This window comes from Meriones unguiculatus, chromosome 4 (genome assembly GCF_030254825.1).
Source record: "Meriones unguiculatus strain TT.TT164.6M chromosome 4, Bangor_MerUng_6.1, whole genome shotgun sequence".
NCBI classification, from domain to species: domain Eukaryota; kingdom Metazoa; phylum Chordata; class Mammalia; order Rodentia; family Muridae; genus Meriones; species Meriones unguiculatus.
The window spans coordinates 128,110,567-128,133,685 of record NC_083352.1 but is presented as its reverse complement, the minus strand read 5'-3'; the positions used below and the strand labels follow the sequence as shown (position 1 = coordinate 128,133,685).

The 23,119-nt window shown below is 41.5% G+C and overlaps 1 protein-coding gene across 1 annotated transcript in view; it reads left to right on the top strand.

Moving 5' to 3' along the window:
- The first annotated feature begins 36 nt into the window (after positions 1–36).
- The window catches only part of Abhd12 (abhydrolase domain containing 12, lysophospholipase), a 66,781-nt gene continuing 43,698 nt past the window's right edge, over positions 37–23,119 (top strand). The window contains exon 1 of the mRNA XM_021660710.2: positions 37–403. Coding sequence (XP_021516385.1) covers positions 213–403 — 191 coding nt within the window. The 5' untranslated portion in view covers positions 37–212. The remainder of the gene's footprint in view (positions 404–23,119) is intronic.

Here is a 23,119-nt window from a genome sequence, read left to right as displayed (position 1 = left end):
GGCGGGGCTGGCGGGCGCCGCGCGCTGATTGGCCGCCGTGGCCGACCGGCCTCCGGCGCTTGTCCATAGCGGGCGCCGCGGCCTGGGGTTGGGATGTGACGGGCAGTGGGCTCCCGGCTCCTGGCGGCGACGGCTCTGAGCGGCGGCGACTGCGGCTCGGGCAGGCGGGTGAAGCCAGGACGCCGTGGGCTGCCGGCCGAGAGGGCCGCGGGATGAGGAAGCGGACCGAGCCCGTCACCTTGGAGCATGAGCGCTGCGCCGCCTCAGACTCGTCCTCCTCCGGCTCGGCCGCCGCGGCGCTGGACGCCGACTGCCGCTTGAAGCAGAACCTGCGTCTGGCGGGCAAGGGGCCGGCAGAGCCGCGCTGCGCAGCCGACGGGGGCATGAAGCGGGCTCTGGGCAGGTGAGACGCGGCGCGGGCAGTCAGGTAGTCCCAGGCTCCCACCATCCAGGCTCTGCTGCGGGAGCATCACACGGTCCCATCCACCCGGCGTCCTCTTCGACCCTTCTTCAGACTCCCTTCCCTTGCCTGGCCCGCAGGGACTGTCCAGCCCCATTCTTTCCTCCCGGCACTTGCCTCTGGAATGTTCCTTCCAAATCTCGCTTCCCTGGTGTCCACCGCATACGGGCCTCTCGCTAACCCACCCATCACCCTGGCATCGTGACCCTTATCCAAGTTAGCTCGCGGGGATACTCAGGGACCGGGTTAGTAGTAATCAGGGCCGAGTAGTCCTGACTGGCTCTGGAAGAGTCTCCCGGCGAGTTAGGAAGGCTGCTGGTAAGAAGAGGGAGAACCGTAGCCCCTTGCAAATGCTGTTAGCCACTTCACCTGCTGCTTTGCCCTGACCTCAAACGGAGCTCACTCAATAGCAGCGCTCCTCGGTCTGGGAAATTTACGGGTGCTTGGTCCTTCCCCTTCGGTAGTTCATCCAGGTTGTCGACCCTCTTTGGAGGGTTAAGCCGTTTCTAAAGTCCAAGGAAAAGGTTGGACGTATTCATTCTCAGCTGTTGGAGGGAACTGGTGATTGACTATGCAGGTGGTTCCAGGCACTTGAAATCTGCACAGGAATTGGTCATTGAGAATCAATTTGTAAGGACTTGGGAGTCCTCTGGGGTTGGTCAGTTGGTTAGTTAGGTTTGTATCCTCCCTTTCGGTTGGAGAAGAGGCAGTTATGTAAAGCTGATTTCAAAAATAAAATAGCATATTTCGTAGGGATAGGTTTCTTTCCCTATATGCCGGTTTCTTAGTCTGACAATTTGTAGATTATTACCTTTCTTGGCAGTTTTGTATTGATAGTTCATGACCAGATGTTAGTGTGCGATATTCCTAAGACAAGAATTGTAGCGGTCATTTCATTTTGCATTGAGCATTCCTTACTTACATGTAAAAACATTTACCCAAATAGAAAGAATCGGAGCTTACAGCCCTGTGCTTAAAAGACCATGAACTTAAACTACAGAGATCTCTTTAAGTCAGTGATTCTCAGTCTTGTAGAAGGGGGAGAACTGGCTGTGTTTTGTTCTGTTTTTGTTTGTTTTGTTTTGTTGGTTTTTCAAGACAGGGTTTCTGTGTGTAGCCTTGGCTGTCCTGGACTCGCTCTGTAGACCAGTCTGGTCTCAAACTCACAGAGATCCACTTGCCTCTGCCTCCCTGAGTGCTGGGATAGCAGGCATGCGCCACTGTGCCTGGCCCCAGGTTTTGTTTTGTTTGTGGGTAAAATTCACTAGCAAGGGGTAGGTGTGATTGCCTAGCTAGTGAAGGCTCCTTAATGTGACTTAAGTGATTTAGTGATGGAAAGAGAGAACTGTCTTTCAAAAGTTGGCCTTTAACCTCCATGCAATTCACCTAACATACATGCACACAAAATAGATGTATTACTAATTAAAAATTAACTAGCATGTGATTAATCTCTTGAAAAACCGATGTACTCTTTAATTTCTCTTATGAAAAGTGTACATTAAAAACCCTTCAAAGCTCAATTACACTTTATATGCTTTGCATATAAGTTAGATAACTTAGAAAATCTTCCTTTGAAAAATCAAATTGCTATGCACAGTAATGTTTGGGGGAGGTTCTGACACCTTCTTTGTATTAAAAGGACCTGATTAATATTGTGGGACAAAGAGAAGCATTCAAGTGGTGCCCACATCCTCTGAATGAATAGAGGCTTTAGGGGAATAAAGCATAATGAAGGAAGGCCAGATTAGAGTGTTACTCCATAGCTTTCCTTTGGGTTGTCTTTGCAAGACATGCATGTGCTTCCTTTGGGCCAGCCCAGCCCTGCTTATTTTATCACCTGTCTGACATTGCAATTGCTATAATTGCATGCATACTTGAGTTGGCTTACCTGTCTCCTCCCCAACAAGAATGGGAATGCAAAGAGAGCAGGTTGCTTTCTCTACCTCTGTATCCCGGTGCCTGTCAAGTGGTAGGTGGGAAAAGATGCTTGTTGAATAAATGAGTATCTGTGGAATTAATTCCTAGAAGTGGAATTGGTGGGCCAAAGGGTGTGTTTATGACTGACAGGTAAAGCCAAAGTACACACTGAAGAGTTAGTACTGATTGTGACCTCCATCAATGGAAGTTGCCTGCTCGTAAGACTGTGTATAATCACTACATTTTTCATCTTACCTATTTCTTTTTTATAATTATTTCTTTTTATTTTACGTGCATTGGTGTTTTGCCTGCGTGTATGTCTGTTGGTGTCAGATCTTGGAGTTACAGAAGTTGTGAGCTGCCGTGTGGGTGCCAGGAATTGAACCTAGGTCCTCTGGAAGAGCAGTCAGCTCTTAACTGCTGAGCCATCTCTTCAGTCCCCTTGCCTATTTCTTTTAACTCCTTTCTTTGGATACTTCCAGATACATGAAAGTGGAGAAAACCTTATAATGATCCTCTGTCACACACTTTCAAGCTTATAGTGTTTAGAGGTCTTGAGTCAGCCCTCTTTTTTTTTTTTTTTCCAGGGTGGGAACTAGACTGTTTTTAAGCAAATTTTATTTATAAGCATTTTAGGATAACTTGAACAAAAAGAATGATTTGAAACAATGTAGTAGTGGAAGCACCATATATCAACTTTGTATAATACCTAGTCTGCGCACAAATTTCCTAAATTCTCAGAAATGTCTTACTGATGAGTTTATCCTAAAATTATGTTTTTTTCTTTTTCTTTACTCCCTACCTATCTACTTCCTTTAAAAACATTCTGTACATTATTTTTATTTGTTTATCATTTTGTGTATGTATGATATGTGTGTGGAAATGCATGTGTCCGTGAAAGGTCAGAAGACAATTTTGTGGAATTTGTTTTTTCCTCCTACCTTTATATGGGTTCTAGGGTCGCACTCAGTTCTCTAACAACTGCCTTTACTGGGCGAGTCATCTTACTGGTCTCTCCTATATGTTTTTATCCTATTTGTTTTTTATTGTTGAAAATAGGATCCTTTATCATAGCATACATTCTTATTGTATTAGCTCATAACTAGTAACTTATTATTTCTCATAGTTTTTACAGTTACAGCTATGATGGTCGCTGCATGTCCTAAGAATTTTGTCCCCTGTCTTCCAGTTCTTAGATCACTTGTTTCTTTGTCTTTTTTTATTCATGGTATTTCCCAATAGAAAGCCAAGTACTGTTGATGATTCTGGACATCTTTGACTAGTTCATGATGTTACTGACAGCCAAGTACTTATGGGTGATACTGAACTCTTGATTAGTTTATGACTTTATGACAGTTAAGTACTATGGCTGATACTTGGCACTTTCATGACTTTATTGACAGTGCTTTTGGTGTTCTTTTGCCATTGATTGTCATGCTAATTATTTTGCTAAGGGTTGTGTTGCTGGTGCTGCTTTAAAATAAAAAATGGCAGCTGGATTTTTTTAAGTACCCATTTCAGCATCTGTGGCAGGATCAGAGTGTCTTTCTCTTTAGTATAGCAGGTGATAGATTTTTTTTTACTATAGAATCTTTCCATCTTGTAGATAAGTAATATTATTTAGAATTCTATTGGTATTTTATTTAGAAATTGCACGTTATTATTTATAAGGCTCATCTAAAATTTTCTCTCTTTTTCTTCAGTACTGGAATAATGAACAATTTTTTAAAAGAGTTATTGTATGTTTAATTATGTGTATGTGCGATAAATGCAGGTGCCCAGGTGAGGGGCATGGGATCTCAATAGCTGGAGTTCCAGGAGGTTGTGAGCAATGTGACATGGTGTGGAGAACTGGTCCTCTGCAAGAGTTGTACATGCTTTTGACCACTGAACTATGTCTCCAGCTCCTGAAACTTCCTTTTGAAATGCTGTCTCTATCATCTGTTTTAGCATTATCTGTAGCTTATTTAAAAGTTTTCTCTGGCCAGGCATAGTGACCTGTGGGGGCTGAGGAAGAGAAAGGTGCTTAAGCCCAGGAGTTTGGGGCCAGCTTGGCCACTGTGGGGGTGGGGTGGGGGTAGGGCTCTCTCTTTCTCCATGGAAGACAGTTTAAACTACTTTGTGACAGAATTTTAAGTAGTCCAGGCTATCCTCTAATCCTCTGTAACCAAGGATGACCTTGAATTCTTGGGCCTCCTGCCTCAGCCACCAAATGATAGAATTTCAAGCCTCTACCATCAAACCTGGCTCAATTCAAAATACCTAGAAAATTATCTGTTACTTTAAAATTTGTAGAATTCCCAAACAAAACTGCCTAAGCGTGGAGCTCTTTTAGCATATTGCAGTATTATAGACTGCTCTAGGCCCTCAGTGTTTGGGCTTTACTACTTTTGCTTACTTACATGTTCATGGAAAATCATCAGATCATCTACTTAATTTAGCTTCACCTCTCTATCTGAGGCTATTTTCCTAATATTATTGAACATTTCCTGTCCTCCCCCTTGACTTAGACTCACTGATTTACATCTAGAGGTGTATGCTGGAATTTGAGGAAATATCCCCAAGAAAATATTCGTTTCTTGTCCTAGGAGGGCTGGAGGATGCCAAGGATCCCTAGAAGTGATTGAGTACCTGAAGGGTGCAGTAGCCAGTATGTCCTGTCTCGTTGGTTTCTGTTTGTTTGTGTGGGGTGTTGTGTTTTGTATATAGTCTAATCAAGTTTTTTTTAAAAAAAAACAACAACCCATTGTAGTTAATTCAGATGAAAACAATTTTGAGATCAAAAGCCCCCATTTTGTTTGTTTAAAGTTCTGGGTGGGTTAGGGGGTGATTTTAAAAGGTAAATATTGATATAATTAATATAGGAACTTTGTACTCTCTGGGAGGAGTAATGATAATTTGCTTTGATGATTGGAGATGGAGGGCAGATGAAGTATTTTGTAGGAATTTCTTTTCTTTCTTCTTCTTGTAGCCCTGGAATTCTTGGAAAGTACAAGTGTTCTAACTTGGACCTTGAGAAGGCACACATGAAATGTACAGGAATGGTCTTTCTCTTTCTCTGAGCTTTTAGACCAAATCCAGGAATGGACAGGAACCAATGAATTGCAGGGAAGGTTTCCTAGTCAGACCATCTCCAGGTAAATACCAAAGAACACAGTCAACACCCCTCATTTTCCTTGATCCAAAGAAGGGCCCTCATCCAAGGTGCTGCTGACTTTACCCAAAAAGGCAGGTAGCTGAGGTCAGTGTCCACATCCTTCACCTTTAGCCTTCCCAAGGTATAACATACAGCTCATGCTCCATTCATCCCTGTGTGTGTCTCTTCACCCTTAGTTTACAGACTAAGATGAGAGGAAGCTTACAGCTAGCCTTTACTACACCTAAAGTAACAGACTTGGCCCCAGGGGTTACATTGCGGCAGGTTGGCTTTGTCTGTTGTCCTTCATCTCAGCCCCCATTGGTTGAACCTTTTCCTATTGTATCTTACCGTGTTGTGGTTGCACTGTAACCTGACACCAGATTTTATTAGTACCGTATTTTCTATATTTTTGCTTGACTCAAAGTTTTTCTTTTAGCCCATAGTCACTATTCCTTTCCAAGGCAGCTTTCTATATTGACTCTGGCAGACAGGTCTGCATTGTAGGAGATGCTTTTGACCCACCCCCTCTTATATTTTTAATACTTAAAAAAAAAAAAAAAGTGATGGAAAATAGTCCCTTTTTCAGGGCTGTGCTAATAAAGGTGGACTCCTGTTCCAGATTGCTGCTACTACTCTCAAGAGAACACTTGCATTTCAAATAAAGTATGCAGGGAGAATGTTTAATGATACAACTGTGATAAACTTTAGGTCAGTGCTGTTTGTCCACAATAGGTACCATAAAACTTAGGTTTCAGTGGCTTTGTGCTTGGCGAGGGGCTCTATCAGCACAGCAAGTTACTTGTTCCATGTGGAATTTCAGGACAGAGGGACCAACCAATACAGGGAACATGATAGCCAGAGTGCTGAGAATGAAATGCCCATTATCTACATGACCTGTCATTTGGGTTTAGTTTCCGATTTACCAAATTCCATATTTTATGGGATGATACATACTGACCTGAATTTCAAGGGAATCTTTCCAAAATCTGTGGTTTGGCGCAGCTACTTAACTTTCTGAGTCTGTTTTTCCTCTGTAATGTGGGAATAAGAATGCCTCCCAGTTGGATTGTGGTGAGGCCCAGGTGTGTGGAAAATTACAGGCACCTGGTGAGCATCACCAGGTTCAGCATCATCATGTTCTGGTGCAACCATCCCCATTGTTATTACTGATATAAGCTAAAGGAACTGAGAAAGCTGTTAGCTTGTGTCAAGAATTTATTTCTCATTCCTGCCCCCAGATTATAATCTAGCACTCATAGTTGTGCATTTAGTATATCCTATTTGGTGAACTTATCTTTTTTGTAAACATATATTTGTTTGTGGTTTTTATTTTGGTTGGGGGGCAGGACTTACATACCATGTGGAAGTCACAGATTAATTTGCCAGAATCAGTTTTTGTTTTTTCTTTTTGTTTTTTCCCTCCATGTGAGTGAGTCCCAGTGATCAACTCAGGTCCTTGAGCTTTGGCTGCAAGCATCTTTACCCATCGAGCCATCTGGTCAGCCCTATGTCTGTTGATATTAGAGCATTTTTAACTATACTGTTGGGTCATCCAACACTTTTCTAAGCCATTTTTCAGCACTCCCCTCACCCCATGTATGTGTGTGTTATGGACATGGAAGGGGAATCATGTATGCAGCATGGCATATGTGAAGGCCAGAGGGCAGTTTGTGGTTATCAGTTCTCTCTACCATGTAGATTCCTGTAAAAGCAATTTTAATTTGCCTGATTAAATTGGTTTTTTTTGGATGCTTACAGCCTCCCTCTGCTAACCTAGGCCTAGTCCTGGAAGCTTCTAGCCTCCATACAATCTAATCTAGACCTCGAATGTTTTCAGCCTTTGACACTTACTGCTGAATAAGCTTACCCTTTCTACTTCTTACTGAGCTCTTGGCTAGTTCAACTAAGCTGTCTGGCTTAAACTCCTTCCACATCTGATTTATTCAATCTCCTTTCTCTTGGCCTCAGGATTGCTCTGCTTGGCCTCAAACTAACTCCAGAAATCTGTTCTAATCTTTTGGGTCCTTCTTATTCTGCTTATTCTCAAACTAACTCCAGCAATCTGTTCCAGTCTTCTGGCTCCTTCTCACTCTGCTTGGCTTCAAACTAACTCCAGCAATCAGTTCTAATTTTCTGACTCCTCATTCTCTGGCTTGTTGTCTCTTCACCTGTGTCTAGCTTGCTTTCTCTTCAACCTCTCTATAAAACTTAACAGGTAAAACTGCCTCCTCTTTCTCTGTTTTTTGTTCTTTGTATTTTTCCCCCATGTTTGCTTCCTGTTTGGTTGCTTGTTCACCTCTTGACCTAGGGTTAACTATTTAATCCTGTTTTCAGAAAGCTCTTGGATGAAAGGGCTGGGCCATCTACAAGTACTTGTTTACAGTAAACAGAGCTCTTGGGTTAAAGGTGTGTGTTAGGGCTGAGCCACACCAAATGAGAAACAAGTTTTTCCAGTTCACAATCTCAGGGTTCACAGTGGGATCAAATATCCTGCAACAGGTCCTAGGTATTGAACTCAGGTTGTCAAGCTTGGCAGTAAGTGCCCTTACCCTGTGAACCATTCTGTCAGCCCTGAGCCATTCTTTTAGCAGGTTGGATATCTGTTAGATAGGATAACACTTTACGGCTGCAGCAGTGATTATGACTTTACCTTCCTATGGAAGAGACAGGAGATAAGGAAGAGAATATGTCAGGTGCTCTGGGTACTTAGGAGAGTTGTAGAGCCAGTGAGAGACAAGCTGTGGCCTGGCAGTGGTGGTGCATGTCTTAAACTCAGCACTGGGGAGGCAGAGCCAGGCAGATCTCTGTGAGTTTGAGGCCAGCCTGGTCTACATAGTGAGTTCCAGAAGAGCCAGCCAGGGCTACACAGAGAAACCCTGGAGATAGAGAGAGAGTGGAGAGAGAGATCACAAGAGAGCAGGAGAGAGTGGAAGCAGCTGTCAATGAGAGAAAGAGAGACACACACACACAGAGAGAGAACAGATGTTGATAAGCCGCTGTGGTGGTGGTCTAAATGAGAAAGAAGCCTTTTTGACAGTGAGATGCTTGCATGAAAATATCTGGCTGCTTTTGAGCTTAAGAATTGCACAATAGACTGTGTATATATGTCTATTTCTCTCTCTTATATATGTGTATGTATGTGTGTATATATACATATATATATGTAGGTGTAGATAGGTAGATAGATAGATAGATAGATAGATATAGAGAAATATCTTGTCTGTGGCAAGAACAAATGAGATGATTAGGTTGGGGTATTGTTATCAGGTAAGAAGGACAATGTGGGGCTTGGGCTGGGGAAGTAGCTTTGGAGATGGAAAAAACTGTAAAATTCAAGGAGGCATTATCAGGATTTATTGATTGCTTGAATGGAAGAGTGTGGTGGGAAAAGGTATTTTTTCTGACTAACTGGAAAAATAGAAATACTGTGTATTGAGAAAAGAACCGTCTTTTTTTCTTTTCTTTTTGGGTTTTTAAGACAGGCTTTTCCTGTGAAGCTCTGACTGTCTTAGAACTTGCTCTGTAGACCAGACTGGCTTCAAACTCACAGAGCTCTGCCTGCCTTTGCCTCCTGAGTGCTGGGATTAAAGGCATGCACCACCACCTCCAGGCAAATTTTTAAATTTACAATTCTGGAGTGTGGAAAGGCCAGGATCAAAGGGCTGCATTTGAAGCAGGCCTTGGTACTATAGCTTGGCATAGCAAAAGATATCACATGGAGAAAGAACATTCTAGAGAAAATGGAGCAAGGACAGGAGAATATTTGAACTTGTCTCAGCCCTAATCTAGTCTTATCACCTCTCAAACATTCCACCCTCTCAGTACAGTCCTATTTGTGATTAAGTTTCAGCATGTGCTGGGTATGGTAGTACATGCCTTTAGTCCTAGTAAAGAAAGGATTACCTGAGCCCAAATGTTTTCTGCCTTTCCCTACCTACCCCTCCCCCCTTTTCTTGTCATTGTGTATTTTGGAAGAATTCAAACCATAGTGTTTCATTATAATAGTCTCACGGATCTGAAAGAAATCTCAGTACAGAATCAACTCAATTTTCCCAAGTTCAGCGTCTCATCTGAATGAATCAAGATATGGGTGACATTCAAAGCACAATTCATCTTGAGGCCTACTGTGAGCCATACTTTCAAAATACGATGGTGGGGCAGGCATTCCAAATGGAGAGCTAGGCAAGAAGAAAGTAGTTGGTTCCTAGTAAGTATAAAGCCCATTGGAGAAAATAGCATTGATCTAAATGATGAAGGATGGTGTTCTTTGATACTGTATCTCATGTCCTGGGCACTGTAGAGCAGTAACAATGTGTTTATGAGTGCTTGAGTTTTTAGGTCTCACTGATAGCTCTACAATTCTAGGATCTTGAGGTGGCCCCAGCCTTGTGATTTTACTAAGCATTGTCGTAATAGTATTTCTGTCATAATAGTGTAGTATTTCTGTGGTGGCTCTGCTTGATGACATCTCTGTCTAGCCTCAACTGTTGACAGCCTTCTTTAAAATCAAGTTAAAGGTAACCATGTCCTACAGCCATTGTATTTTACCTATTTATAGTACTTCAGAGCATGGACACAATTAAGCTAAAGTCTTTAGAACTCTATAAGCAAGGGTGACCTTTGCTCTGATTTCCAATATAGTTTCTCATTTGTGCCTGAGATCTTACAAGGATGGCCTTTATTCTGATTTCTAATATAGTTCCACATTTTGAGATCTCACAAGGATGACATTTATTCTGAATTCCAGTATAGTTCCTCATTTCTGTCTGCCCTAGTTAGCTTTAACTGTCAGCTTGAATTGATTGTTAAACCTAGAGTCATCTGAGAAGGGAGTCTTAAATGAGGGGTTTCCCAGATCAGATGATGTGTGGGGCATGTCAGTGGGGAATTGTCTTGATTTCTAACTGCTGTAGGAGGCCCAGCCTGCTGTAAGTGGCACCATTCCCTGGGCAGGTGCTCCTATGCTATTAAAGCAAGCTGACTAAACACGAAGTTCCAGGTGAGCCAGTAAGCTCTCCGTTCTTATGCAAGTTCCTGCTTGAGTTCCTTCCTTGACTTCTCAATGATGCTGAAATAAACTCCATCCTCCCTAAGTTGTTGTTGGCCATAGTTTAATCACAGCAGCAGAAAGGAAACTGAATACTGTCTGAGACCTGACAGACACTTTCCTGAAGCCCTTTCTGAGCCCTCATCAGAATAATTCCTAATGCTATGTTTATGAAAATAAAAGCTGTTTCTAACTTTCTCCAAATTATTCCAACTTTAACCCATTAACAATTTCTAAAACTTTCTTCCATATTTTCTTTGTATATGTGTGGAGGCTAGAGGAGGGCCTTTGGGTTCTCTCCCTGAACCCAAAGCTTTTCTTTTTCAGCTGGCAACCAGAAAGGCCTGTTGTAGTAGTCCAATGTCTGCTCCATTCAGTTTTGGGTGTCCAAACACCAAGAAGATCACATCTGGCAAGTTGCATGCACTCACATAGAATGCTAGGTTACAGGTTCAGAGCAGGCACTTCTAAACCACTGTGCCATCTCTCCAGCCTCTTAGTCTGTTTTTACAGCAATAACAGATCACAGACTGGGAAGATTATAAACAACAGGAGTTTATTTGACCAACAGTTGTAGATTATGAGAATTCTAAGATTGAGGACTTTATCTGGTAAGCTTTCATGCTGTGTTATTACATGGTAGACGGCATCATACGGAGAAAGAAAACTCAGGAAGTGGAGTAGCTTCAAGCAAGAGATCGCATGCCAGAGCTTATCACTTTTATTACAAAGCTACTCCCTGGATCTTTAAGCCACTCATTCAGTCAGTTTGTCAAGATGAAGGTAGAGGGCTGGGGTATGCCCCAGTGGTGGCAGCGCTTGGCTTAGTATGCTCAAGGCCCTGGGTTTGGTCCACAGTATTATAAGAAGAAAGAGATGGAGATAGAGAGACTGCCAATAGAAGAAAATAAGCAGACCCTGGAGTGTTTTGATCTTGTTTGGTTATTTTCTTGAGACAAAGTTTTTCTGTTTAGCCCTGCCTATCCTCAGATTTGCTCTGTAGACCAGGCTGCCTTGAATTCAGAGATCTGCCTGCTTCTGCTGGGATTAAAGGCATGTGCAGTCACCACCAGTGTGTTTTGATCTTGTATCTTTCCAGTTCTTGCAACTGGAAAGAAGTGGTCTTGTACTTTAAAGTGGAGAAAATGTTAAATTGTCTTCTACCCAAAATTTGGATATATTGGCTGGCAACTCCTATAATGGAAAGGTAAGAATGTAGGGTTGATGCCAGTTATTTTGATGCAGTGAAAGAGGGCCCCAGAAAACAGCAAGCTGTTGATTTTCTATTGCTTTTAATAAGGTGTGCAGCAGATACAATATGCACTTTCATCATTGACCTGTGCCGTTCTTGATCCTGGAACATCCACATAGCTCTGCCTGAAAGTAACATCCATGTCAGGTACCTATAGGTTACTGTATTTGTCAGTTACTGTGCTTTGCCAGGTACTGTGCAAGCAACTGGTGATGCAGGGAAAGGATATTTTTCCCCTAGGGAATCTGTTGTTATTCAGCTTTTATGGGTGGCAGTGGTCAGCTTTTATACTCAAATGTTTTGATCAGTGCCTATGGCCTAGAGAGAATACAAGAGTGATTGGAAACTGTCTGCTCACATCCATCTTCTTTCAGAATCAATACATAGCCCAAGCTGACCTTAAGCTTGCCTTCTTTTTGCCTCAATCTTCTGAGTACTGGATTACAACAGGCATTCACTCATCACTATGCTTGATTTCCTTATGTTCCTTTTCCTTTTTTTAGATAGGATCTTATGTAGCCAAGGATGGCTTTACATTCCTAATCCTCCTGACTTTACCATCTAAGTGCTGGGATTAAGGTATGCACAACCTTGTTCAATTATTTTATTTTATCCTTTTTTTTTCCTTGTTTTTTCAAGACAAGATTTCTCTGTGTAACCTTGGCTGGTCTGGCACTTGCTTTGTGGACCAGACTGGCCTCAAACTCACAGAGATTTGTCTGCTTCTGCCTCCAGAGTGCTGGGATTAAAGATTTGCATCACCACCACCCAGCATTTTATCCTTTCTTAAAGACTCATTTACTACAACATTTTTAATGCACTGATTTCATCCAATAATGTAATGCAAAGAGCATCCCTGAACAGCTGAGCAGTCTAGAAATAGAAGAGAAAGTCTCATAGTTAAGGGGTACAAGGCACTCAGACAAAACGTGTCATGTCAGGACCCTGAGGAATAACAAAGAAGAGCACCATTGCAGAACACTTAATATGTAGCTTAAGGTTCTAGAAGGGAGAGACTGTTAAACCAGTGTGGGCCATATGGAAGCTTGCCAGTGTCTCTCCAAGGCCTCCAGAGAAAACTGAAAGATTGAGTAGGGAAGGAGCGCTAGGTGTGAGGTCGCCCAGGAGATCCCGTCACTGTGGAGAATGGCAGTCTCAAGGGCTATCACTCTCCCACTCAGCTCCTTCCTTTGTGTCTGATTCAAAGTAATAAAGATCCCATAGTGAAAATCAAAGACACAAAAATTCTCCTGTGTTTTAACAGTGTGGTGTGTATTGGAAATGGATTTGTATCATCTTTCATTCATTTAATGAGTAGCTTTCACTTAGCCTTTCTTGAAGCTAGATAATACAACTAGAACAGGGCACAAGTGTCAGGGAGGTTCCAGTCTGTATGGAGCTTACAGTCTTGTGAAGGTGAAACACATCCAAAAAGAGGTAGCACATAAATACCAAATAACATTTCAACAGTGTGGTGAAGTGCTGTAGGGACAAAAAAACAAAACAAAAAAACAAAAGCAAACAAACTAGGAAACATGGCCATGTATGAGGCTTGAAAATGAGCTCCACCTCTGTAGTAAATTCTTTTTGTTACTGCCATAACCCCACACTATCTGCCTTTTCCCCACATGCACATAAAAACAGATCTTCCCACAGTGGGATACTTAGCTGTTCAGCCCTGCCAGCAAAATTCTCGTGATTTTTGTTTTCCTCTTTAAAAAGCAGACATTAGAGGTGGTTGTTGCATGTTTCATTAAGGCTTTGAAGCTTTCAGCTGTGCGTTGTAATTGCTTCTAGTACCACTGTGTTGGAATAAGATTTTAAAGGTTAAGATTTCCACCTAAAAAATAAGAAATATTTAATCCAACTACTAGTGTTGGGGAATTAATCTTTATTAATGGCTTTATTCTTTTGTTCCTTCTAAGCAAATATGTAATAAAATAAAAAGCAAAACACATAACTGTTTTGGTGATTACAAACGTGAATACAATTGTAGAATTTTCTCTTTGCTGTAACAACGTCAGAGAAAACAACTTAAGGGAAGAGGGAGTTATTTTGGCTCACAGTTTGAAGAGAGTATGATCTGTTATGGCAGGGAATGCATGCTCAGGTAGCAGCTCCTTTATGCGTAGCTGAATGAAAAGCAGAAGATGAATGCAGCTCGCTTTCTCCTCTTTCATCTCTTATTTCTTCCAAGCCTATGGGGCAATCCCTCATTCGGATTAGGTCTTTCTTCTTCAGTTAATCTTCTCTGAAACATTCTCAGACACTCAGAGGCATACACTTCAATCTCCTTGGAGGTCCTAAATTTGACATTGAAGGTTAATCATCACAAGTCTACTCCTTGTCAAGTTTCAAACACATTACCTGAATCTGTAGTACCTTATCCCCTCACTTTACTTTCTCACTCAACTCCCCCACCCCAAAACTCATTCTGTGTATCTCATAATACAAAATGTCATTTATCTAATTTCTTTTCTTTTCCCTGTTTCTCTGTGTAGCCTTGGCTGGCCTGAGCTCTATTTGTAGAACAGTCTGGCCTCAAACTCACAGAGATCTGCTCACTTCTGCCTCCCTGAGTGTAGGATTAAAGGTGTGTGCCACCATGCCCAGCTCATTTATCTAATTTCAGTAGTACCTTCTAACATTGTTCAGAAGGTTAAGTCCAAAGTCTCCTCTTTGAATTGATGCTTTGACTCAAGGCATTCTCTTAACTTGAACCACTGTAAATTTTAAAAATATTAAATACCTCCAATATATAGTGGCACAGAGTAAACCATCCACTTCTAAAAGGGAGGGGACATAGCAAAGAAATACAAGACCAGAGCAAATTTTGTAGTTCCAGGTTCATCATTTAGGGCTCATTACACCATACTCTGGTCTCTAACAGACTTGGGTAGCCATGACCCTGCAGCTCTGCTACCTGTGACATATACATGTCACCTGTTATGAGCTGACACAGAGTTCGCAGTTTTCCTTGGTGATAACCTACATTCCTAGCTTCTACAACATCTTGGGATCTGTTTCTTTTGCCACTTAGGCTTCACATTCTCAGCTTTACAAGCAGCCCACTCAGGAGCTTCATTCAGGGAATCTACCCTGCCACACATTCCCTGGCCCAAGTGATTTTCCTGAACCTTGTTGCAAACCCTCATCATCCTACACCACTTGTATTTTTGCATACCTGCAAAACGAGCATCATAAATGACTCCAAGTTGTGTTTCTGGCTTGAGATGTAACCTGGTCATAACTGTAGCAGCCTCTGTTTCTTTGCAGACGAACTTGGAAAAACATTTTTCTAAGTGATCCTATTGCAGTAGGGTGTTCTGGGAGCTCTGTCTTCTCAGACATCCTCTTCCAAGGATTCTTCTTTCAAATGAATTTGCATTTTTATGCTCTGGAGCTTTTGATAGATTGGGATCTTGGATTCATGTTATCTTTTCTATTGTCCCAGTTCAGAGTGTGATCTCTCTTTAATTGAACAAGGATGTCAGTTACAATGACTTTGCCTTCAACTACTTTGTCTGAACTTTAAAACTTGCTCAAGAGGTTCACAAAACCGTATGTTTTTCACATCTTTTTGCTCCACTTATGCAATCTCACTGTAAAGGCTAACCATGCTATAGCCTGGGTACAGCCTTGAAATTACCTGTGTAAAACAACCCGCTACCTTCTAATTTAGGCTTACTTAAAGTTTCAGGGAATTAGAACATAGCTAAATCTTTTGCTAGAATATAACACAAGTAGTCCTAATTACAATTCTTTTTCTCATAGTGCTATTATTATTTATTATTATTTACAATTTATTCACTTTGTATCCTGGTTGTAACTCCCTCCTTCATCTCTTCCCAGTCCTACCCTCCTTCCCTCTTCCCACTCCCCTCCCCCCATTTCCTACCCCTATACCTCTCCCCTAGTTCACTGATAAGGGAAGTCCTTCTCCCTTACTGTCTGACCCTAGCCTATCATGTCCCATCAGGACTTCCTGGATTTTCTTCGTCTGTGGGCTGTCTGGGTCACCCCACCAGGGAGAAGTGATCAAGGAGCAGGCAACTGAGTTCATGTCAGAGACTGTTGCTTCTCCCCTACTAGGGAACCCACATGCAGACTGAGCTGTCTGTGGGCTACATCTGAGCAGGGAGTCTAGGTCCTCTCTGTGTATTATCTTTGGTTGATGGATCAGTCTTTGCAATCCCCACTGGGCACAGTTTTTGTTTGTTTGTTTGTTTGTTTTGGCTTTCTTGGTCTCCTTGTGTGGCTCCTGTCTCCTCCAGGTCTTTCTATAATCCCCCTTCTTCCATAAGACTCCCTGTGCTCTGTCCAAAGTTTGGCTATGAGTCTCTGCATCTGCTTCAATCCCTTGCTGGGTGGATTTTAGAGAACATCTGTCCTGTTCCCTCTCTTCTACCACTTCCAGTGTCTATCCTGTTTTTCCTTCTGAATGAGGATTAAACATCTTCCCTAGGGTCCTTCTTGTTGTTTAGATTCTTTAGGTCTGTATATTTTAGTATGGTTATTTTATATTTTATGGGTAATATATGCTTATAAGTGAGTACATATCATGCGTGTCTTTCTGCTTCTGGGTTACCTCACTCAGGACACCCATTTGCCTGCAAGTTTCATGATTTCTTTGTTTTTAATAGCTGAATAGTAGTCCATTGTGTAAATGTACCACAATTTTTGTATCCATTCTTTGGTTGAGAGACATCTGGGTTGCTTCCAGATTCTGGCTATTACAAATAAAGCTGCTATGAACATAGCTGAGCAAACATCCTTGTTGTATGGTTGAACATCTTTCATATATATATGCTCAGGAGTGGTCGCATTCTTGTTACCCGTTGAAACCTGATGGGCAGTCTTTTCTTCTCTGCTTTTCTATTCAGTCTAATCTGAGTTTGCAATAGAACAGCTCACTCAGCAGTGCTTGCAACAGTCTAGTTTCTCTCCAGGCCACAGCTCCAAACTCTTCCATGTTCTTCCCACATTCCTGTTCCCAAAGTCTATGAATCATAGGGTTAGGCTTATTACAACAACACCCCATTCAGCAGTTCCAGTTTCCTGCATTTAGTTACCTTTTTAAACAGTAGGACCAGAATATCTGACAGCTCACAGTTGCAGAGGGTACATTTTGTCATGGTGGGGGGCAGCTGTCTTGGCAGGAGCATGTGGCAGCTTCCTTTTAGGAAGCAGGGAGAGGTGAATGTTGACACTCTGTTCCCTCTTTCTCTCTTATTCCATCCTGGCCTCAGCTCATTTCTTCTATTATTCAGGTTAGGTTTTTCCTCCTTAGCTAATCCTCTTAGATACATTCAGAAGTATACCTCAATCCCCCAGGTAATTCAGAATACAATCAAGTCGACAATGGAGGTTAACTATCATTGAAAGGATAAATAGAACTTCCACCTCTCTGGAAGTTATGACGAACACCTGTAACCCAATAGCAGGAAGTTGAAACATAAAGATCACCAGTTTGAGACTAGCCAGATATAATTAGTGAGAGCTTGTTTTACAAAAGCAACAAAAAGTTTTACCTCCAGTCCACTTAAGAACACATGGGGTTGAGTTTATCTTGAAGTCGCTAAAACAGCTACAGGAGAGAGAGAGAAGAGAGAAAGAACATATGCTCTAAAGGTTTGTTTGGTTTTTTTTTATAGTCTTATGTAGCTCAAAAAGCACTATTTATTGAGGTTGGTCTTGAACTCCTGATCCTCTCAAGTACTGGGATTGCAGATGTGCCCTCGTATGCTCAGGTGAAATAATAACATCTGGCACTGAGCAACAAGAGCCAGCAGGCCCTGGAGATGGCTGACAAATGAGATGAGCACTAGGATTGCTGGGCCTGACTTCTTTGAGAAGTTTCCATGCCATAGCACAGCAAGGGAGAAACTGAGGCATGGAGCCTACTGGACCTTCTCGGTTATGGATATAGAACCAAAAGTACTAAAAAGAGCCAATGGGAAAAGAGAAAGATCATGGAAGTCTGCAAGCATTAAGGGGAGCACTATCAACATCTGAGGACAAAACTAAAAGATTAAAGGGAATAGTCTGTTCCCTCCAAGAACAAATACATGGAGCATATAGTAAAACATTCAAGAGCATTATACTTACAGTGGTGGGAAATAGCTCTAGACTGAGTATGTCTCCAAATCTCCCAATTAGTCATAAGAAGTAAGACCCAAAAGAATCACATCCTCCTCTTATGTCTCTGTCCTCAAGCAAGGCTAAGTGCTATTGATAAAATATTTAAAAAAATAAGGTGAGGGTGGCATACATGTTTAATGCCAGCACTAGGGAGGCAGAGGCAGGTGGATCTCTGAGGTCAGTGCCAGCCTGGTCTACAGAGAGAGTTCCAGGTCAGTCAAGGATACACAGAGAAATACTGTCTCAAAAAAAAGGGGAGGGCAGGTATGGTGGTGCACGCCTTTAATCCCAGTATGCAGGATGCAGAGGCAGGAGGATATTTGTCAGTTGGAGCCAGCCTGTTCTACGTGGTGAGTTTCAGGATGGTCAGACAAAGGAGACCTTGTCTCAAAAAGCCAAAATATGTAGGTGGGTAGATGGATGGCTAGGTAGATAGATAGACAGATGAAATAACACAGATAGATAGATACATAGATAGATAGATGAAATAACAGATAGATAGACAGACACAGATAAATAGATAGATAAAAGAAGGTAGATAGAAGGTAGATAGAGACAGACAGATGAAATAACACTATTCAGCACCCACCACAGTGCCCTTCACAAGCTGTAGCATCTTTTCAAAGATTAGCAGATGTGTGGCTTTGCTCAAGCTGTTGCATCAAAGTAATGGCAAACTGGGTGACATAAGTGACAAGTTTTCCACAATTCTGGAGGCTGGAATTCTAAGGTAAAGTTGTTAGCACAATTGTTTTCTAAAGGCTACTATCTTTTTTTTTAAAACAAAACAAACAAACAAATGGTATTTTGTCTATATGTGTCAATATCTTATTTTTGTTTTTCTCATTTTGGCTTTGTTTAATGAGAGCATCTTATGTAATCCAGGCTGGTCTTGAGCTTGCTACATGGCTGAAAATGACTTTGAACTCCTGATCTTCCTCCTTCCATCTCTGAAGTACTGGGTTTACAGGCATGCATTACCACTCCTGGCTTCAAATTCAGCAGCCCTCTCCCCCTCAAATTATTAAATTATTTCTTCTTCCTCCTCCTGTTTTTTTGTTTGTTTGAGACAGGGTTTCCCTATGTAGCCCTGGCTGTCCTGGAACTCATTCCTTTAGACCAAGCTGGACTCGAACTTGGAGATGTGCCTTCTGAGTATGGGATCAAAAGCGTGTGCAACTACCACCATCTTAATTTTTTGTTTTGTTTTGTTTTTTTCCAAATTTCTTATAAGCATTAGTCATAGTGGGTTAGTGCTAACCAAACTGATCTCAATTTAGTGCAACTAGTCCTCTAAAGACCTATCTCTAAATATAGTTACATCCCTAACACTGCAAAAAATTCAAAACTACATTAAATGGGCACCCCAAGTTAAGTGGCAACAGCAATAATATTTTTTAAGAAGTCAGCTCATAGTAATGTTTACATATATTATTGGCAGAACTTTAAAGTTTATAATCTTAGTTGCTTTTCTCATTACTAAAACAAAATACTTTGTACAGCAGAGGATAAAAGTATGTTAGTTTAGCTCAGTTCATCATAGCAGGGAAATCATGGTGGAGTTCTGTAGGCTTAGATTTTTCACCAAGCCTACTTTATTTAGGGTTCTTAAGCACCTTTATCTTCCTTCCTCTCCCCTCCTCGCCTGCAACTTTGGGTAGAAGATTAGTAGGGAAAAGGGCTGTAGTCTTTTTTTATCTACTTCCTTCTGATTAGTCAATGGGTCTTTAGAGGATTTCTAGACTCAGTAGTCAGGATGCCAGCAGACCAGTCCAAAAGCCAACATGAAGCAGCAAAAGCTGCACGACTCAATTGGATTGCCTGGAGAAACACTCTGGAACATTTCTCTCTTCAAAATCAAGTGTCGAAGCAGGAAGATCAGTGCAGTGATGTCAATCCAAAAAGTGATGTCTCACAGTGCCTGGGCCTCTATATAGAGTCCATCCATGGATGTTCTCTGTTGGCCAAAGTCATACCCCTCACATGTGAGAGCTCACAGCAAAACACTACATGCCCTCTCACAAGCCTCTCACAAGCAAAACATCACCTGCCCAGCTTGCAGCAAAACATCACATGACAAAACTCAGTCTTCAAGGAAACCAGAAATTTCTACTTCAGAGTTCTTGCCAGTGTTCATGGTGACAAGACTGTTGGCTGAGGCTCCTCTTATCTTAGCAGATCAGGAAGCAGAGACATGATGAAAGCAGGGCAGGCTAAAAAGCACACCCCAGTTATCCTTCTCTGCTAGATATTGGTGCATCCACACCAAATTGGGGGAGAAGGGACTGACTCAGCAAAACTCTTTTTCTGCAATCCTGGATGTGCATTGTTAAGCATTTGCGAAAAATCCTCAATGTACAACAGCATGTGTGAGCACTCATGCAAACTACGAACTCTGGCTACAAATGTATTGATGCAGGTTTTTCAGCTGACAAATGTTATACGCTATTGGAGATGTTGGTGATGGGGAGGCTGTTTATGTGCAGAGAGAGGAGTATATGGGAAAGAAATAACTGTAGCTTCTGTTCCATTTTGTTGTCAATCTAAAACTGCTCAAATTAGGTTTTTAAAAAAGACGAATAAATATTGACAGGGCAACAGTGAGTGAACAGCATGAATGCCCAAATATGATGCTTGAAGACAGAATTCAAAGTCATCTCCAGTGGCAGAAAGTAGATCCATAGTCATAGAACTTGGAAGGGTTGAGAGGGAAGCAGAAAGAGAGGCTGGAAACAGGATGACAGACAGGCCTGTTGGTTATTTTACTGTGAGTTAGTGTGTCAGTTGTGGCTCTATAAAGCTGTTTTTAAGCTAAATAAACAAAGTGTACTCTACATGAGCTTGGAAGGAAAGTATCCAACTTTGGTCTAGTCTATGATAGGATTCTGGGTTTTTCTTCTTTTGGCCTTTGGTATTTGTGAGCCGTGTCAGGTAATCTGAAACACTATGGAGAAAGCAAGGTCAAGTTTCCTTTGTACTTTTTTTTTTAACTTCGTTTTTGTGGGGTTTTTGTTTGTTTGTTTATTCCAAACAAGATTCAGTGGAATGGAAAGAGTGGGCTGAAATGTGAGCTTATTGCCAAGCAGAGGTCAGACCTGGGCATACCATTTGGTAGCATTGAGTTTATTTTCCATTTTTCTACAATGGGAGCATAGTCTATATGCTTCCTCCCTTGCTGGCTGTACTAAGTAAGATTCAACACATTCATATCATTACTATGCAAGAACAAAGTTCTTTGGCTTCTTTTCCCCATTTGTTTAACCCATGTTCTACTACTGAAATGTAAAACACATTCACAGAAAACACCCTTTTTTTTGCCTAGTGCTTTTTCTGTGTAGCCCTGAAACTCACTTTGTAAACCAGGCTGACCTCAACCTCGTGAGTACTATGATTAAAGGTATGTGATTATTTAGAGTCAGAAACCTCCACAAACAGGGAACATATTGATTTCTTTTGCAGATGCCTGATGCCTTAGTCTGTTTTCTGCTACTATAATGAAACATTTTAAACTGGGTACTTTATAAAGAACAGAAGTTTATTTTTCAGTCTTAGAGACTGAAAATTTAAGATGAAAGGTCCAGCAGGTCTGGATGTTTTCCCACTGTTATGAAAATTAAGAGTAATTTTAAAAGTTTAATTTATTTTTATGTACTATGATGTTTGTATGAGGGAGTCAGATCTACTAGAATTTGAGTTACAGACCAGACAGTTGTGAGGTGCCATATGGGTGCTGGGAATTGAACCAAGGTCCTCTGGAAAAGCACCCAGTGCTCTAAACTGCTAAGCCATCTTTCCAGCCCCCAGTTTTTTTCTTTATACTAAAGGATGTTCTAAAATCTCCTCCCATTTCCCCTTTTGTAACCTGAAAAACTATAGACACATACACACAAATTTAAGTCCTTTGTGCTCCCTAAGGTGCCGTCACATAGATGACAATGGCAAGCCATCTCTGTGTGGGCACGTCATCTAGAAAGGAGGGAAAATTACTGTTCAGCATGCCGGTAGTTCCAGCAGTCAGAAGGCCAAAGTAGGAGGATTGACATGGGTTCAAGGCTAGCCTGAACTTATGTAATGAGCTCCAAGCCAGCCTACGTAGCTGAGTGAGAGACCAGGCTTCAAAAGCAAATCAAAACCAAGCAAACCTAGTATATAGTAATCTGTAGGTTTCATATGTATAAAAAAGAGGTTGTTAGACAAAATGAAAGGATTTTAAAAATCAATTTAAAAAAATACTAAAAGAACACATAGGAGAAAATGCAAAATCAACAGAAACATTTGAGAAGAAAAGGAAAGACAAATGTTAAGACACGCTGTGTTCTTGAGTAGCTGAGAGCAGAGGGATAAACTGCCTCATCCCTATGGATGAGAGAGATGACAGGTGAAAACACCACAGTGTTACTCTGCGCCTAAGGGAAACGCAGTATCCAGAGTGGCAGGAACCTCTGCTGAGGAAGGTGGTAGAGGGTCTGCTCCATGCTATGCACTTCTCAGAAAGTTTGGCTTTAAGTTTGAGGAACAGGCAGTAAGCTTGGAGATCAGGAAGATCCCTTCTGTAAGTTAGTGTGGGATAAAGGTCGAGGGAGTATTCAGGAGAAGGATAAAGGTGAACTGTTTTTTCCTGGTTTTAGAGATCAAGCCCAGGCCCTTGAACAGCAAATCAAGCAATGTGCCACTTAGTTGCACCTTCAGCCCTTGATTGTTTTTTTATTGCTGTTCACTTCCTTGATTTTTATTTTTAATAATTCTTTTAGAGGCATATATATAGCCATCTGAAATAAAATATCTGAGTCTGCAGCTTGCACTGGGTATCAGCATCAAAAGTACCATGTGCTGGTTTTGGTGACCCATGGCCTAATCTCAACTCTTCTGGACAGCCAGGGTTACAGAGTAGGACCCTTTTTGGTTTTTTTGTTTTAATGTACAAATGAATCAGAGTTAAGTAAAACCAAGAAGTGCTAGAAGATGAATGAAATTATTTTATAGTCTTCATAGTGGAGGAAGCCTTTTATTATGAAAAAGTTATATGTTAATTAAACAACATAGTGGTCTTCATTATGATTTTGTGATAAATACACTGATTACTGTATTCCAAATGAGAACACTGATTTTTTTTTTTTTTTTTTTTTTTTTTGTGGATCCTCTCCAAGCTGTTTGGAGGCTTAA